We start from the raw sequence: 17,415 nt of genomic DNA, 5'->3' as shown, positions 1-17,415 counted from the left end.
CACAGAACTCCAACATAAACAAATTGAAATCCTTCCGCGCTGCCGACTCCCGCAATTGCTGGCCTGACCCCACGATCCACCACCTCTTCCCCACACCCCACCCCCCCCCACCCCACCATGATCTCTCTGCTGCACTCCCAGCCCCAAGCCAGCCAGCCCCGCTATCCCCTTGCTCAGTACCTGTACAATCCAATTTAACGTGACCACCCCTCGTCCGGAAAAATCCCTTATCCAGAACAGGCCAGGTCCCAAGGGTTCTGGATAAGGGAGGTTCATCCTGTACCCAAAAGCAGTATTGGACAGTCTTATTTTCACTTCCCCTTCCTTATTTACGATTATCAGAAAAATTACAGACTGGAAAAGACCGAATGTACTTCATTGGCTGTAAAGCACTTTGCGACGTCCAGTGGACATCAAAGGCGCTATATAAATACAAGTCTTTCTTTCTATGGTCCATCCAGCCTCTCCTATACAGTTGTGATGCCTTATTCATCACAATACATACACTCCCCATCTCACCCGGAAGCATGTAATTGCCTGGGGAGATATTTTAAAAATCCAGGCCAATTAGGCGAGGCAAGTCTGTGAAATTCCTCTCCCACCCTCTTAACTGAGGGGCAGGAGAAAACACTGGCTCTGGCCTTGCCCCAGTGTTTGAACCTAGACTTAGGGCATTCGTCTGTCTGTCAGCAAGTTGATGCACAGGAGGGAGAGCTCAATTAAGATTTTACCAAATCAATTTCTTACCAACCAGTTCTTTACAACGCTGAGAGGGATACAGTATGCCAATGTTGATTTGAATTAGACAGCAAGCGCAAAGCTAAAGGACACAAGGGCAAGAGTAAGCGCCAAGGGTAAGAGTAAACAAGCTTCAACCGAGATGACCGGAAGTCATTTTTTCCTCCCCCTTCCAAAGCTGCAGTTGTCCGAATCAAAAATTATCTGGATATTCATCTGGATAGGAGTAGGATTTGAGAATTATAGGGTTGGGTGAAGATGGAGAACATCTATTGCTCCGTGGGATGTAATGGAGTTCTGTTGTCGGGAACTGGGCTGGGGAGGAAATAGCAGGCCAAGATTGTACAGATGGGACAAAGCTAAGCTTTGGATAACCTTTTGAGATCAAGGGATATTTATCCAAAAACTTCAATTGGCATATAGTCCACAATTACAGATGGTTTGGGGTAAAAGCAGGTGTGGTAGGTGGAATGGATAGGAAGGACCTATTTCCCTTAGCAGAGGGGCCAACTGAGCACTCAAGTTTGTTTTGAAGTAGCCAGCAGAGCTAATGCAAGCAACCTTGGTGGGAGAATGGTAAGGGGAGGCTGAGCTAACACAGTACCATATTGAATTCACACGTTACAATTGATTGTATTGCTATTTCACTCTCCCGAGGAAAGAATGAGCAGGCTGGGTCTTGAAAAGAAAAGGATAAAGGGTGACCAAATGGTGGTCTTTAAAATGATGAAAGGTTTTGATCGAGTGGATACAGAGAGAATGTTTCCACTTGTGGGGAAGAGCATAACTAGAGGTTATCAATATAAGATAGTCAGCAAGAAATCCAATAGGGAATTCAGAAGAAACTTCTTCACCCGGTGAGTGGTGAGAATGTGGAACTCGCTGCCACAGGGAGTGGTTGAGGCGAATAGTATCGATGCATTTAAGGGGAGGTTGGACAAGCATATGGGGGAGAAGGGAATAGAGGGTTATGCTGATAAGAGTTAGATGAGGAAAGACAGGAGGAGGCTCGAGTGGGGTATAAACGCCGGCATGGACTGGTTGGGCCGAATGGCCTGTTTCTGTGCCGTAGATCCTATGCTCTTTTTAAAAAAAAAATGAATGACCCACTCCTCTTCATAGGAACGTCTGTTATGCAAGGGGTAAACAATTCATTTGCAAACTCTTACCGTTCCCTGTTCCTGAGAGGCTGCTTGTGGTGCTGCAGCATGTTGCTACTGCGGGGGCAATGGGGCATGCTGCGGGAGTGCGGCGTTCTGCTGTGACAGGGCAGTCGCAGCCTGCTGGCTCACGGACTGCGTCAGCGGCATGGCTGTGGCAAGCTGCTGGAGATAGTAGCTCTGCATCATCTGCTGTTGCATGGCTTGCTGCTGAACGTGGTACTGGTGCACGGACACATGCAAATAAAAAAAGACCCAAAACAAAGCAATAAAACTTAAAAAAAAATAACAACGTGAAAAACACAACAAAAAAACCCCCCAGAAAACTATCGAGCAAGAAAACCAAGGAATAACCAAGTTGAAAAGACTGGATTTTCACCATTCCCAAATCATGACTGGACGACAATGGACTCTGTATTTGTGTTAGATCACAGAATGTCAATGGGAAAACTAGGCCAGCAATCAGATAAGCACATCTCTGCAGCAAGTAGATAGGGTTAAAACAGGCTGTATTTATAGTGCCTTATTGTGATAAAACATCTTGAAATGCTTCACACAACTTGTTTGTAGTGCAGTGTCTTATATTGAAAGGCAGAGCAGGCTCGAGGGGCTAAATGGCCTACTCCTGCTCCTATTTCTTATAAACACAGCAACCATTTCGAGTCAGCTACGTCATGCCCGAAGCAATAAAATGACTTGCTCTTTTTTTGTATTATTGGTGAAGGGAGGCCCGGTGGCCAGGACACTGGGAGAAGTGCCAGGGGATCTTCAACATCTACCCGAGCAGGCCCTGGTTATACACGCCTCCTCCAAAGGTGGTCACCTCCAGTCAGGGAGGACTCACTCAAAATGGCACAGCCTGGATCACGTGCTCAATCTCGCTCTGCGACCCAAAGCAAAGGGTGCTACCTGTTGAGCCAAGTGGACATTTAAAAAAAAAATTAGTTCCAGGATGTGGGCGTCGCTGGGGAGACCAACATTTATTGCCCATTCCTCGAGGTGGTGGTGGTGAGCCGCCTTCTTGAACCGCTGCAGTCCCGTGTGGTGAAGGTGCTCCTGCAGTGCTGTTCGGGAGGATTTTGACCCAGCGATGATGAAGGAACGGCCGATTATATTTCCAAGTCAGGATGGTGTGTGACTTGCAGGAGAACGTGGAGGTGGTGGTGTTCCCGTGTGCCTGCTGCCCATGTCTTTCTAGGTGGTTCCTGGTTTACCCTTGACACTGGATAAAGGCCTAGCTCTGTCAAGCCGGTGCGGTGGCTGATGTGCAACGGTCACCACACGTTTTAAAAAAAAAAATCCACGCACAGGCATCTTCCACCCCTGGAATTCAGGACTGGAATATCGGGTCCTTCAATTAAACATCTATGAACTCATCCCTTTTGGTGTGGAAGCAAGTCACCCTCGTTCGAGGAACCGCCTCTGATGATGACCTAGGTGGTAGAGGTTGCGGGTTTGGGAGGCGCTGCCGAAGAAGCCTTGGCGAATTGCTGCAGTGCATCTTGTAGATGGTACACACTGCAGCCACGGTGCGCCGGTGGTGGAGGGAGTGAATGTTGAAGTCGGTGGATGGGGGGGGGCTGGTCAAGCGGGCTGCTTTGTCCTGGATGGTATCGAGCAGCCCACCTACTTGCTGCAGAGACAACTGAATGCGTGTAACATCCAGTGCCAATCCATCACTCAGCTGATGCACTGCCGCTGTGCAGGGTCTGTGTATACACTGAGCAGGCATTAAAACCGAGCTGACAAATTGACAGTGATATTTGAACACGCAAAATTAAAAAAAAACATGAACTGAAACAGAAGATTAAAGACTAGACCAATGATTCTGAAAATTAAGAAAATAAATCAGGAGTTTCCCATGCTTTTTCTCCATTTTAATATTTGGATTGATTTCAACACTGAAGTTGCTTATCTCTGTTTAACACATTCTTCCTGGACTACGCATGAATGCTTTGTAGAATGACTTGGGAGGGAAAAAAAAAATCAAGTCCAATATTAAAAGGTTATTTGATATTTTAAATGGTTTTAAGCCTGCAGAAGGATTTTATATCATTGCTCCCTTTCTCGGTGTACCAACTTGAGTGTATTCTTTGGTGAGGCAACAGAATGGGTTGATCAAGGTAACGTAGTGGATGTTGTATATATGGACTTTCGCAAGGCATTGGACAAAGTGCCACACAGGAGGCTTCTTCAGATGGTGGAAGCCCGTGGAATGAAGAGGACAGGAATGGTATAGATACCGAATTGGCTCCGTTACAGGAAGCAGAGGATGGTGGTGGGCAAATCAATGTTTTCCAGATTTGGTGTTCCCCAAAGGTTAGTTCTGGCTCTTGGCAATTTTTTATCAACCACCTTGGCCCGGGTGTAGCGAGCAGCGTTATAAAGTTTGAAGAGTCTCGTTGCCGACAGCATGTAGAAAACAAGGGCAGGCATCGGAAGGAGCGTGCGGCAAACCAGGCGCCTCACTCACCCTTTCCTTCAACCACTGTCTTTCCCACCTGCGACAAAGACTGTAATTCCCGTATTGGGCTGTTCAGTCTCCTGAGAACTCACTTTTGCAGTGGAAGCAAGTCTTCCTCGGCTTCAAGGGACTGCCTATGATGATGAAAGTGTGAAGATGATATGAAACTTGACAACGTGGTAGATAATAATAAGCGTTAAAGGCGTCAGGATGACAGACGGGATGGTGAAATGGGCAGAAGCATGGCAGATGGAATTCAATGCATAGAAGTGTGAGGTGAGGCACTTTGGGGAGAAACATAGAAAATAGGTGCAGGAGTAGGCCATTCGGCCCCTCGAGCCTGCATCACCATTCAAATAAGATCATGGCTGATCATTCACCTCAGTACCCCTTTCCTGCTTTCTCTCCATTCACCTTGATCCCTTTAGCCGTAAGGGCCATATCTAACTCCCTCTTGAATATATCTAACGAACTGGCATCAACAACTCTCTGCGGTAGAGAATTCCACAGGTTCACAACTCTGAAAGAAGAAGTTTCTCCTCATCTTGGTCCTAAATGGCTTACCCCTTATCCTTAGACTGCGACCCCTGGTTCTGGACTTCCCCAACATTGGGAACATTCTTCCTGCATCTAACCTGTCCAGTCCCGTCAGAATTTTATATGTTTCTATGAGATCCCCTCTCATTCTTCTAAACTCCAATGAATACAGGCCCAGTCAATCCAGTCTCTCCTCAGTCCTGCCATCCCGGGAATCAGTCTGGTGAACCTTTGCTGCAATCCATCAATAGCAAGAACGTCCTTTCTCAGATTAGGAGACCCAAAACCGAACACAATATTCCAGATGAGGCCTCACCAAGGCTCTGTACAACTGCAGTAAGACCTCCCTGCTCCTATACTCAAATCCCCTAGCTATGAAAGCCAACATGCCATTTGCCATGGCATGGACTAATATGGAAAGACAGTATACTATTAATGGCACGATTTTCAAAAGTGTAGATGAACAGAGACACCTTGGTATTCATATTCACAAATCCTTAAAGGTGACAGGGCAACTTGATCAGGTGGTTAAAAAAGCATGTGGGTTACTTGGGTTTATAAAAAGAGAGGAAAAGAATATAAAAAAGCAGAGATCATGCTGGGACTTTATAAATCACTGGTTTGCCCTCAGCTGGAGTATGGGGGACAGTTCTGGGCACCCCACTTCTGAAAAGATGTAAAGGCCTTAAAAAGGGTACAGAGGAGGTTTATCAGGATGTTGCCAGGGATGAGGGATTTCAGTTATGAGGAGAAGTTGGAAAGTTAGGACTGTTCCCTTTGGAACAAAGAAGGATAAGAGATTTTCAAGACGAGAGGTTTTAGAACATAAGAATTAGGAGCAGGAGTCGGCCATTCGGCCCCTCGAGCCTGCTCCGCCATTCAATGAGATCATGTCTGATCGGCTACCTCAACTTCCTTTTCTTGCACTATCCCCATATCCTTTGATTCCTTTAATTTCTGACTTGAATATACTCAACGACTGAGCTTCCCCAGCCCTCTGGGGTAGAGAATTCCAAAGATTCACCACCCTCTGAGTGAAGAAGTTTCTCCTCATCTCAGTCCTAAATGGCCGACCCCTTATTCTAAGACTGTGATCCCTGGTTCTCGACTCCCCAGCCAGGGGGAAACAACCTCCCTGCATCTACCCTGTCAAGCCCCGTAAGAATTTTGTATGTTTCAATGAGATCACCTCTCATTCTTCTAAGCTCTGGAGAATATCGGCCTAGTCTACTCAATAGTAGACTAGACAAGAGTAGACTAGACCTATATTTGATAGTGAGAAACATTATTCCCTCTGGCGCTTGGGTTCAATAACCATAGATTTAAAATCATTCACACGAGATCTAGAAGGGAGATGAGAGGAATTTTTTTTTCCATTCAAGAGTTGTCGGGATATGGAGTAAATCATTTTTAAAAGGGAGTTGGACAGGTACTTGATGAGGAGGAACTTACAGGGTTATGGACAAAGAGCGTGGATGGGAAACGAAACACAACTACTCCTTCACAGAGCCAGCACAGGTACGACAGGCCAAATGGCCTCCTCCTGCGCATGAAACATAGAAAGTAGGTGCAGGAGCAGGCGATTCGGCCCTTCGAGCCTGCACCACCATTCAATATGATCATGGCTGATCATGCAACTTCAGTACCCCATTCCTGCTTTCTCTCCATACCCCCTGATCCCTTTAGCCGTAAGGGCCACATCTAACTCCCTTTTGAATATATCCAACAAACTTGCCTCAACAACTTTCTGCGGTAGAGAATTCCACAGGTTCTCTGATCTGATGATCTCAGCCGACGTGCGTCTCCACAGCAGCGGACCTCATAAAACCAGCGTCACTGACACACCCTGGAAGTTCTCACCTACCAGGTGGAGACAGCGACAGATTTCTTTGAATGATAAGGGAGTCAAGGGAAGCGGGAAGGGAAGTAGAATTGAGGCCGAGATCAGATCAGCCATGACCTTACTGAATGGCGGAGCAGGCCCGAGGGGCTGAATGGCCGACTCCTGCTCCTATTTATTATGTTCTTATGAACGCGAGCAAGATCAGATGCACCTCGACTGAAACCATGAACTCAGCAAGAAGTCGGAGGGGCTATACTGGCCTGAAATTTTGATTAGCATTCCCAACAAATGAGCCAGTGATAACCTGAAATAAATCAAAGAGTGGCCATTATTTATGTTAAACAAAGGCTTTTCTCACCAGGGTTATCTGCCGGTCTTGGGAGAGTGTGGGGTATTTCGAAGAGGCAGATTTGTGGGGGCAATGTTGCTTTCCAACACAATTTCCATATATTTCCTGGAAAGGTGACAAGAGGGAACACTAACCGTAGAAGGAGCTATACTGTTGGATTATCCTTACCCAAAGGCAAGAAAAAGATTTGAGCGAGGAGGAGGGTGGAGAACCAAAAGCAGAAAATTGTTCACTCGAAATTCAGCATTCTGCCATAAACACAATGTTAATTGCAAGTATCGTTTCCGGACACTGCATTTGCAACATTTACCTGTTGAGCCATCATCTGTTGTTGCTGTTGGTAGTACACCTGTTGCTGCTGCAGGAGCTGCGGTTGCTGCAGGAAGAGCTGTGGCTGCACGGGCGACTGTTGCGGGGCAGGTGGAGACTGCACCGCTGCTGAAGGCAGCTTTTGCTGCACCAATGCTGGCGGCTGGGGCTGCTTCTGCTGCACCACTGCTGCTGGGGGCTGCACCACTGCTGCTGGGGGCAGCTTCTGCTGCACCACTGCTGCTGCTGGAGGCTGCTTCTGCTGCACCACTGCTGCCGCTGGAGGCTGCTTCTGCTGCACCACTGCTGCCGCTGGAGGCTGCTTCTGCTGCACCACTGCTGCCGCTGGAGGCTGCTTCTGCTGCACCACTGCTGCCGCTGGAGGCTGCTTCTGCTGCACCACTGCTGCCGCTGGAGGCTGCTTCTGCTGCAGCAGCAGTTGCGGCTGCTGCAACTGCAGTTGCGGCTGCTGCAACTGAGGTTTCGGTTGCTGAGGAGGCTGCTGTAGGCCGGAGGGCTGAGTGTTGTGACCGCTGCCTAGAACGATACCTGGAGAAAGGTGGAGGGGAGAAAGAGAGATTTGGAAACGGCACATTCTTAAACAGACTTTATTAAAATCCTGACCTTATCCAAACTCCCATTTTAAATGTATTTCAACCTGTTGACTCAGTAGAAAAATCGGAACTGGTGAATCGAACTTATTTCACACCATTATGCTTCGGAAAATTTTAAGCGCAGGTCTTAATAGAGGTATTAAAAATGATTGAGGGTTTTTGATCGAGCAGCAAGTGGGGAAAAACGGCTTCTCCTGGAAAGTGGGTCAGTAACCAGAGGTCATAGACTTAAAACAATTGGCAAAAGCACCAGAGGGAAATGAGGAGAACTTCCTTCGCAGAGGGTTGTGAAGATCTGGAACGCACTGCACTGCCAGATCAGTGCCACTTGGACAGATGATGGTTACTGGACATTAAAGGTCCAACTGTGGCTCAGTGGGCAGCACACTCGCCTCTGAGCCAGAAAGTTGTGGGTTGAAGTCCCACTCCAGGAACTTAAGCACATAAATCTAGGCTGACACTCCCAGTGCAGTGCTGAGGGAGTGCTGCACTGTCGGAGGTGTCGTCTTTCGGATGAGACATTAAACCGAGGCCCCGTCTGCCCTCTCAGGTGGATGTAAAAGATCCCACACTATTTCCAAAGAGGAGCAGGGGGAAGTTCTCCCCGGTGTCCTGGAGCCAATATTTATCCCTCAATCAACATAACAAAAAAAAACAGATTATCTGGTCATTATCACATTGCTGTTTGTGGGAACTTGCTGTACGCAAGTTGGCTGCCATGTTTCCCACATTACAACAGTGACTGCACTCCAAAAGTACTTCATTGGCTGTAAAGTGCTTTGAGATGTCCGGCGGTTGTGAAAGGCGCTATATAAATGCAAGTCTTTCCTTCTTTTCTATGGAAGACAGCCACAGTAGATACCTTAATATTCTGTACTTAACTTGATGTCCTGACAGTTGAGTTATGTCTTGGCCTGCTGCTCGTTTTATTGTAGCAATGTAAGTAATGCGTTATGTGCTATTCTGCAGACAGTAATTCAGTGAATGATAAAGTAAATGGTGCTGCAGAACGGGATCTGCATAAACCAAGGCAGCTCTCCATCTAAAGCAAATACAGAGGGGTGGGATGCAACTTCTAGAATGTAATTGAAATCCTCCTAACTTAACTGCAAAATCTTTCAAGAAAAACATCACACTGAATAGCAATTGCTTGTTCACAAATCCCTCGTGGCCTCGCCTCTCCCTATCTCTAATCTCCTTCAACCTCACAACCCCAAGAGATGTCTGCACTCCTCAAATTTGGCCCCCTTGAGCATCCCTGATGAAAATCGCTCAACCATCGGTGGCCGTGCCTTCAGCTGCCTGGGCGCTAAGCTCTGGAACTCCCTGCCTAAACCTCTCCGCCCTCCTTTAAGGCACTTCTCAAAACCTGCCTCCTTGACCAAGCTTTTGGTCACCTGCCCATAATTCTTTTTATGGGGCTCGGTGTCAAATCTATTTGTTTAGTCTTAAAAACACTCCTGTGAAGCGCCTTGGGACGTTTTACTAAGTTTTAAATCGAGCAACCCGAATGAAGGACTCAGGCCCTTCATGCTGCCATCAAGGTTGTAAACAGTAGAGGAGACATAACATAAATCATCAGAAGGTTGCTAGGCAACGACAAGTTTTAAAAACCTGTACATTGAAAAAGGCACGGGGAGACAGAGCTAAGGAATGCCCATAGTTTTTGGTTCCTTGTAAGAACGAAGGAAATAGTGAGACAAGTTTTAATTTCATCACAGGAAGGATGTGAAAAGGAGGGACAAAGTGCAGGAAGATATATTTGCTTAGAATGAAGAGGTGCATTCATAGTGTCAGCTGGGGCTCAGCCTCTGAGTCAGAAGGTTGCGGGTTCGAGTCCCACTCCAGGGACTTGAGCACAAAAATTGAGGCCGACACTCCCTTGTGCAGCACTGTACTGTCGGAAGTGCCGTTAAACCGAGGCCCTTTCTGCCCTCTTAGGTGGATGTAAAAGATCCCATGACACTATTTCGAAGAAGAGCAGGGGAGTTATCCCCGGTGTCCTGGGACCAATATTTATCCCTCAATCAACATAACAAAAAAAAACAGATCATCTGGTCATTATCGTATTGCTGTTTGTGGGAGCTTGCTGTGTGCAAATTGGGGGCAGCGTTTCCCACATTACAACAGTGACTACACTCCAAAAGTACTTCATTGGCTGTAAAGCGCTTTGGGACAGCTGGTAGTCGGGAAAGCTGCTATATAAATCTAAGTCTTTTTATAACATTAGCATCAATAAAATAGGGGCAAGGGAAAATACAACGGAGTGAGAATTTGGGGGCAAGAGGGGAGAGCAGCATGCTAATAGACTGGCGGTCTTCTCCCGCCTGAAACGGTTGGTGGGTAATCCCACATTTGAGAAGTCCTCTGAAATACTAAATGAAGGAGGGATTGGCGGGTCTGAAGTCTGCAATGGATAAAACTTTGACGACAGAGAATGGACAGCGAGGGTGATATTTCATTTGACTATGTAATGAAAGAGAGACTTACATTTATATAGCGCCTTTCACGACCACCGGACGTCTCAAAGCGCTTTACAACCAACGAAGTACTTTTGGAGTGTAGTCACTGTTGTAATGTGGGAAACGCGGCAGTCAATGTGTGCACAGCAAGCTCCCACACATTGCAATGTGATAATGAGCAGGTAATCTGTTTTTTGTGATGTTGACTGAGGGATAAATATTAGCCAGGACACCAGGGATAACTCTCAAGGTGCAACTTGTATATGTGCTTCAAGTGCCGCAACCTACACGGCTACGAATCAAGAACTGGAAAGTGGGATTAGGCTGGTTAGCTCTTTGTCATCCGCCACGGACACGACGGGCCGAATGGCCTCCTTCTGTGCCATAAATGCCTACGATTCTATAACTATAGATGTCTGAAATCCCTACTTTGCTGTATTCACTTGTCATCAACGATGTCTCCGCAAGATCCTACAAATCTCCTGGGAGGACAGACGCACCAACATTAGCGCTCTCGTCCAGGCCAACATCCCCAGCCTTGAAGCCCTGACCACACTTGATCAGCTCCGCTGGACAGGCCACATTGTTTGCATGCCTGACACAAGACTCCCAAAGCAAGTGCTCTACTCAGAACTCCTTCACGGCAAACAAGTCAAAGGAGGGCGGTGGAAACATTACAAGGACACCCTCAAAGCCTCCCTGATATAAAGTGCAACATCTCCACCGACACCTTGGCCAAAGACCGCCCGAAGTGGAGGAAGTGCATTTGGGAGGGCGCCGAGCACCTCGAGTCTCATTGCCGAGAGCATGCAGAAACCAAGCGCAGGCAGCAGAAAGTGCGTGCGGCAAACCTGTCCCACCCACCCCTTCCCTCGATGACTGTCTGTCCCACATGTGACAGGGACTGTGGCTCGCGTATTGAACTGTTCAGCCACTTAAGGACTCATGCTAAGAGTGGAAGGAAGTCTTCCTCGATTCCGAGGGACTGCCGATGATGATGATGGAGTCAAAATTGTGCAACAACCAGCAACGAACATGGGAAGAGCGTGACACGTCAAAACTAAGAAATGAACACAGGATCTAGAACTAGCCGTTAGACATCACCCTGATATATATACTAAATCGGAGGGTCTCTACATCAATCAACAACTCGAGACATAGGCGTTAAAGGAAATGGGTGAAACAAAAACAGAAAACTATGTAGTAAACTATTCCAGTGTTTTTAAACACATGGAGCTGAGACGCCCAAGATATGGAAAAGAACTGAATGGAGTCAAATGGGTTTTGACAGTTTAATTTAATAATGCCACATGGCTAATTGCATATTAAGTGGGCCATAATTGCTTTGACAGCAAGATAGAAAATGTTGGATACACATGTGTGATTTTGAAGTTTGTTATTTCCAACAAGGGGGAATTCACTGCTGGAATTAAAGTTACTGTTGGCCAAGTTATTCTGGCATGTGCATTGAACAACCAATTCCTTCAATCTAAGATTGTTGTTTCTCCAAGAATTGCAGCGCCTTGTCAGTCGATGAGCACAGATCTTCTCACATTACAACAGTGACTGCACTCCAAAATACTTCATTGGCTGTAAAGCGCTTTGAGACATCCGGTGGTCGCGAAAGGTGCCATATGAATCCAAGTCTTTCTTTCCTCTGCTCTTCAATTGTCTCATTCACATCCGGCACCTTTTGGCAGCTGAGAGGCAAGGCAAACAACCAATGCTCCCAGACCGCTCCCAATATCACTCTGTACACAGCAGCAAGGCGTTGTCGAACAATGAGCTTAATGGATCAACACAGCCAACATGGCTCCCCCTGGTGAGGAAGTGCCTGATGTCAATTTGCAGACTCGCCTGGAAGCGTTGCTGTGACCAGTCTGATTGCTTGCCTTGCCCATTCCTGGTGCAAGGCATTGAATAACCTACTGCCAGTGTCTTAACCACAAGAGAGCTTAAATACTAGGGGTAGAGTTTCCGCGCAATTCTCCCGAAATTGGCCAACAACAACTTGTATTTATATAGCACCTTTAACGTAGTGAAACGTCCCAAGGCGCTTCACAGGAGTACTGTGCTATAAAAGTTTTGACACCGAGCCGCATAAGTAGAAATTGGCGCAGGTGACCAAAAGCTTGGTAAAGAGGTCGGTTTTAACGAGCGTCTTGAAGGAGGAAAGAGAGGTAGAGAGGCAGAGAGTTCCAGAGCTTAAGGCCTACCAACAGATGGCATGGAGCCAACGGTTGAGTGATTATAATCAGGGAAAAGTGAGTTTCTACGATTTTTTGCGTTGGTTTAAAGAACATCGAACTGGAAAAAGGCCCAGCTCAAATTGGTCATGTCCCGAAATCGAATTAAAAATGTGGAGTTTCTGCTAATTCAGTTTGTTGCCTTTCAAGAAGGCTCTTAAAATTAAGCCAAATAGGCACCTTTTAAAAGTTAAATATTAAAGAATATTTAATTTACTAATGTACACCCATGAAACTTGAAAATGGTTATTGTACAGAATTTAAAAAGTTATTTTCAGTCATTTAAAATCAGGTTAATCACAGGTGGTGGAAGAGACACTGAAAAAATATTATTTTTTTTTGTGATGAAACTATTTTTAACTCTTAATAAAACTGCAACAGGTTACCACTCAAACATTTTTTTTAATGCAAGGCGGAAAAAAATAAATAACGCTGCCAGATTGCGGTGGTTCATGGAAGATTTTACGTTTGTGATTATGCAAAGGAGTTTGAGCAGAAACTTGAACCATAACTTCACTTCGAAATTGGACTTCTGACTGCACCAATGCAGAAACTCTACCGCTGTATCGATTATACTTCTGAATTTATTTTTTAGGGGTACTGAAGTTGCATGATCGGCCATGATCATGTTGAATGGCGGTGCAGGCTCGAAGGGCTGAATGGTCTGTTCCTGCACCTATTTTCTATGTTTTTATACTTGTTGACCAAGAAGGAATCAAAATGTTATCCATGAACATTACGAACTTCTAAAGCTTATCTGAAGGCTCAAGAGCAATGAGTGCTGGGTCACTGAATATATTGAAAGATGGAGAGACAGACAGATTTCTAAACGATAAGGGAGTGAAGGGTTATGGGGAGCGGGTAGGGAAGTGGAGTTGAGGCCAAGATCAGATCAGCCAAGATCTTACTGAATGGCAGAGCAGGCTCGAAGGGCCGACTCCTGCGCTTATTCCTTACATTCTTAAAACAATACCCAGGCTAGCGGTAAACAGCCCGGATGGCAACAAACTACAGAGAACACGCGTAGCTCAGACCTGCTGGTGGTATGACTGCCTGGGTTGATGGCCTCTTTCGCGGTGTCAGAGCCGGCTGAATCGGCAACATCCCAGGGTTGGCTGGAGCCTGCCCAGCTTTTGGCCTCTGGCGGGGGGCTATCGAGGTCTCAGTGGGAGGAGTCGGGTCTGTGAGCCTGAGAAGAGAGGACAACATTTAATCTACGAAACAGATACAAAAACTCAACACATCACAACATGCATCTCTCTCTCTTTCCCCTATTTTTTTATTTTATTTTTTAAAAGCTGCAGTCTTGATCAGGACGAGTGCAGGCGACACAAATACAGGGTACGGTAGCATAGTGGCTAGGTTACTGGACTAGCAATCCAGTAAATGTTGTATTTACATTTCCGACCATAACCTCTGACCATATTTTGTTTCCATTCCTCTCTTTTACAACCCCCATCCGCCCCCCCACCCCCCACCCCGTTACATATTTTTTCTCCCAGGGCAGCTGGTAATTATTCCACCATTCACACCCTATCTGGACTCATCTTTTGTTTCCTAACTTGTGCCATTACCATCTCAATTTGGCCCATCATCCCTCAAATCTCTCCTGCCTTCCAGCCTATCACAGACCTTCCCTTTTGTTCTTTCCTCTCCTCCCCTCCGCCTTTCACTGACCCTTGCACTTCCCTCAACAATCTATTAACTTCGAACTTTTACCAGTTCTGACGAAGGGTCACAGACCTGAAACGTTAACTCTGTTTCTCTCCACAGATGCTGCCTGACCCGCTGAGATTTCCAGCATTTACTGTTTTTATTATAGTAATCCAGAGGCCTGGACTAATGATCTGGGGACAAGAGTTCAAATTCCACCATGGCAGCTGGGGAATTTAGATTAAATAAATCTGGTATTAAAAAGCTAGTATCAGTAATGGTGAACATGAAACAATCGGATTGTCATTAAAAACCTCTCTGGTTCACTTCCTGTCCTTTTAGGGAAGGAAATCTGCCGTCCTTGCCCGGTCTGGCCTGTGTGTGACACCAGATCCACAGCAATGAGTTGACTCTTAACTGCCCTCTGAAATGGCCGAGCGAGTCACTCAGTTGTAACATACCGCTACTCACCTTCTCGAGGGCAATTCAGGATGGACAATAAATGCTGTCCTTGCCAGCGACATCCACATTCCGTAAACGAATAAAAAAAAAAACTAACACTCAGCCACAGAATGGGGATCATCGAATGGTACAGACCACTCTCACCGCTGTTTTCTCCACATTAACAACCTGGTCTAATCCCACTCTCCTCTCATCCCTCATAAGCTTTAATATTCCTATTTTTCAAGCAATTAATTCCCGTTGATAAGAGTGCACACACAGCCACTGCTTCAACAATGCGGCAGAGAATTTTACACTCTGCATAAAGAACAGTTCAAGATCAGAATTTTTGTGCCTTCTGGTTACCATTTCACTGACCAGTGAGAACAAAAAATCAATCAGTGTTCACCTCATCACAATTCTTCAAAATCTGGAAGAACGCCAATATGTCACCTCCACCTTCTCAGTTCGAATCAAAAGTGTTGCTCTTCATAACCGTAAACCCCTCAATTGCTGGTAACATCGGAGTGAATCTATGCTGTACCTTCTCTATAGTTTTCTTTAATGGGGTCAGAACTGTAACAATACTCAGTCTGCGGCCGAACCAAGATCTTGTACAAGTTCATTATCTCCTTGCTTTTGTGTTCAATGTCTCTGGGCACAAAACCGTTGGATTCAATTTGTCCTTTTGTGATCTTATCCGTCATGCACTCCCTCCTTCTAACTGCCTACACTTTGAGGACATTTTGCTTCACAACTCTACTTAATGGCCTAGAAATTACAACACGGAAATGGCCCAATCAGTTCGTGTTGATCTTTATCCTCTACCTGAGCTGTAGTCCTAATGCCATGTGTCCACCCTGTTCCCCTATCCTTCTATCACAGGGTCAGTGCAGTAGTGTCAGCTGTGCCTCATTGGGCAGCGCCACTCTCCTCCGAGTCAGGTCGTGGGTTCAAGTACCACTCCAGGGGCTTGAGCACATAAACCTAGGCTCTCACTCCAGTGCAGTGCTGAGGGAGCTCTGCACTGTCGGAGGTGCTGTCTTTCGGATGAGACGTTAAACCGAGGAATCCGTCTTCTCTCTCGGGTGGATGTAAAAGATCCCACGGCACTATTTCGAAGAGCAGGGGAGTTATCCCCGGTGTCCTGGGGCCAATATTTATCCCTCAATCAACATAACAAAAACAGATTATCCAGTCATTATCATGATGCTGTTTCTGGGAGCTTGCTGTGCACAAATTGGCTGCTGTTTCCTACATTACAACAGTGATTACACATCAAAAAGTACTTCATTGGCTGTAGCGCACTTTGGGAGGAATCGAGGTCATGAAAGGCGGGTCCATCTTTCTTTCATATTACTTAGGATATACGGCACAGAAACAGGCCCATTGGGCCCCACCAGTCCATGCCGGCGTTGATGCTCCACTCAAGCCTCCAGTCTGCCTGTGCAATTGCGCCGTAAATGACGCCATGGCACTCTTCAAAGAGGGGCAGAGGAAGTCTCCCTGGGCCCTGGCCAGCGTTGGTCTCTCAACCACTACCATCACCAAACACCAAACGAACTGGTCATCGTCGCAGTGGGATCCTGCTGTGCACAAATTTGATCGCCGCATCTACCGACACCACAACGTGACCACACTTCACAATAATAAATTGCCAACGAAGTCACCTTGGGGCCATCTGAAGGCATGAACGATGAATACGTACACGCACGCATATCTTTCCTTTGTGAAACCAGTTCAGTCACGTGCCCAGCAATATTTATGAAGCTGGGGGAAGATAGCGAGAGCAAGACTGCACCAGAGACAGAGAAGGTAATGACCTGTACATTTGTCTGCACATCCATCAGCTACTGCATTTCAAAGTAATTAATTGCACATGAATCATGTTGGAGATGCATTAAGGCACGGTTATAAATTGCTTTTCCCTGTTGGGAAAGATCTCTGTGGACACTGTGAAGATCCGACTAAGTAGCCTGCCAGAGCTTATTGTCTGGGCTGGCTCATGGAGGCCAGCCACATCTGTGAGGCAGAGTCAGTTCTCTGGAGGGAGGTAAACTCAATTGTGGTCAGGGTAAAGAAAGAACAGATTTGCATTTATATAGCGCCTTTCACAACCACCGGACTCCTCAAAGCGTTTTACAGCCAAAGAAAAACTTTTTTGGGGAGAGTAGTCACTGTTGTAATGTAGGAAACGTGGCAGCCAATTTGCACACAGCAAGCTCCCACAAACAGCAATGTGATAATGACCAGACCATCTGGTTTTTTTTGTTATATTGATTGAGGGATAAATATTGGCCCAGGACCCTGGGGATAACTTCCCTGCTCGTCTTTGAAATAATGCCATGGGATCATTTACGTCCACCCGAGAGCAGACGGGGCCTCGGTTTAATGTGTCATCTGAAAGACGGCACCTCCGACAGTGCAGCACTCCCTCAGCACTGCACTGGGAGTGTCAGCCGCGATTTTTGTGCTCAAGTCTCAGGAGTGGGACTTGAACCCACAACCTTCTGACTCAGAAGCGAGAGTGCGACTGAGCCAAAATAACCCCAAAATCAAGGAACAAGCACATTATTTTGCCATAGCTCAAGTGTCGAGG

General features: G+C 46.4%; 1 protein-coding gene across 5 annotated transcripts in view; it reads right to left on the bottom strand.

Annotated features, from left to right (window-relative positions):
- Positions 1 to 17,415, bottom strand: part of LOC139235025 (AP2-associated protein kinase 1-like) — a 138,568-nt gene that overhangs the window by 60,097 nt on the left and 61,056 nt on the right. For all 5 annotated transcript variants that reach the window (XM_070866114.1, XM_070866116.1, XM_070866115.1 and 2 more), the window contains exons 10-11: positions 13,757 to 13,911; positions 7,402 to 7,949 (exon numbers count right to left, since the gene is read on the bottom strand). In XM_070866114.1, the coding sequence (XP_070722215.1) occupies positions 7,402 to 7,949; positions 13,757 to 13,911 (703 nt within the window). The remainder of the gene's footprint in view (positions 1 to 7,401; positions 7,950 to 13,756; positions 13,912 to 17,415) is intronic.

The sequence above is a fragment of the Pristiophorus japonicus genome, chromosome 22 (assembly GCF_044704955.1).
Source record: "Pristiophorus japonicus isolate sPriJap1 chromosome 22, sPriJap1.hap1, whole genome shotgun sequence".
NCBI classification, from domain to species: domain Eukaryota; kingdom Metazoa; phylum Chordata; class Chondrichthyes; family Pristiophoridae; genus Pristiophorus; species Pristiophorus japonicus.
Note: the sequence above shows the minus strand (reverse complement) of the source record. Positions and strands in the feature narration are given on the sequence as shown.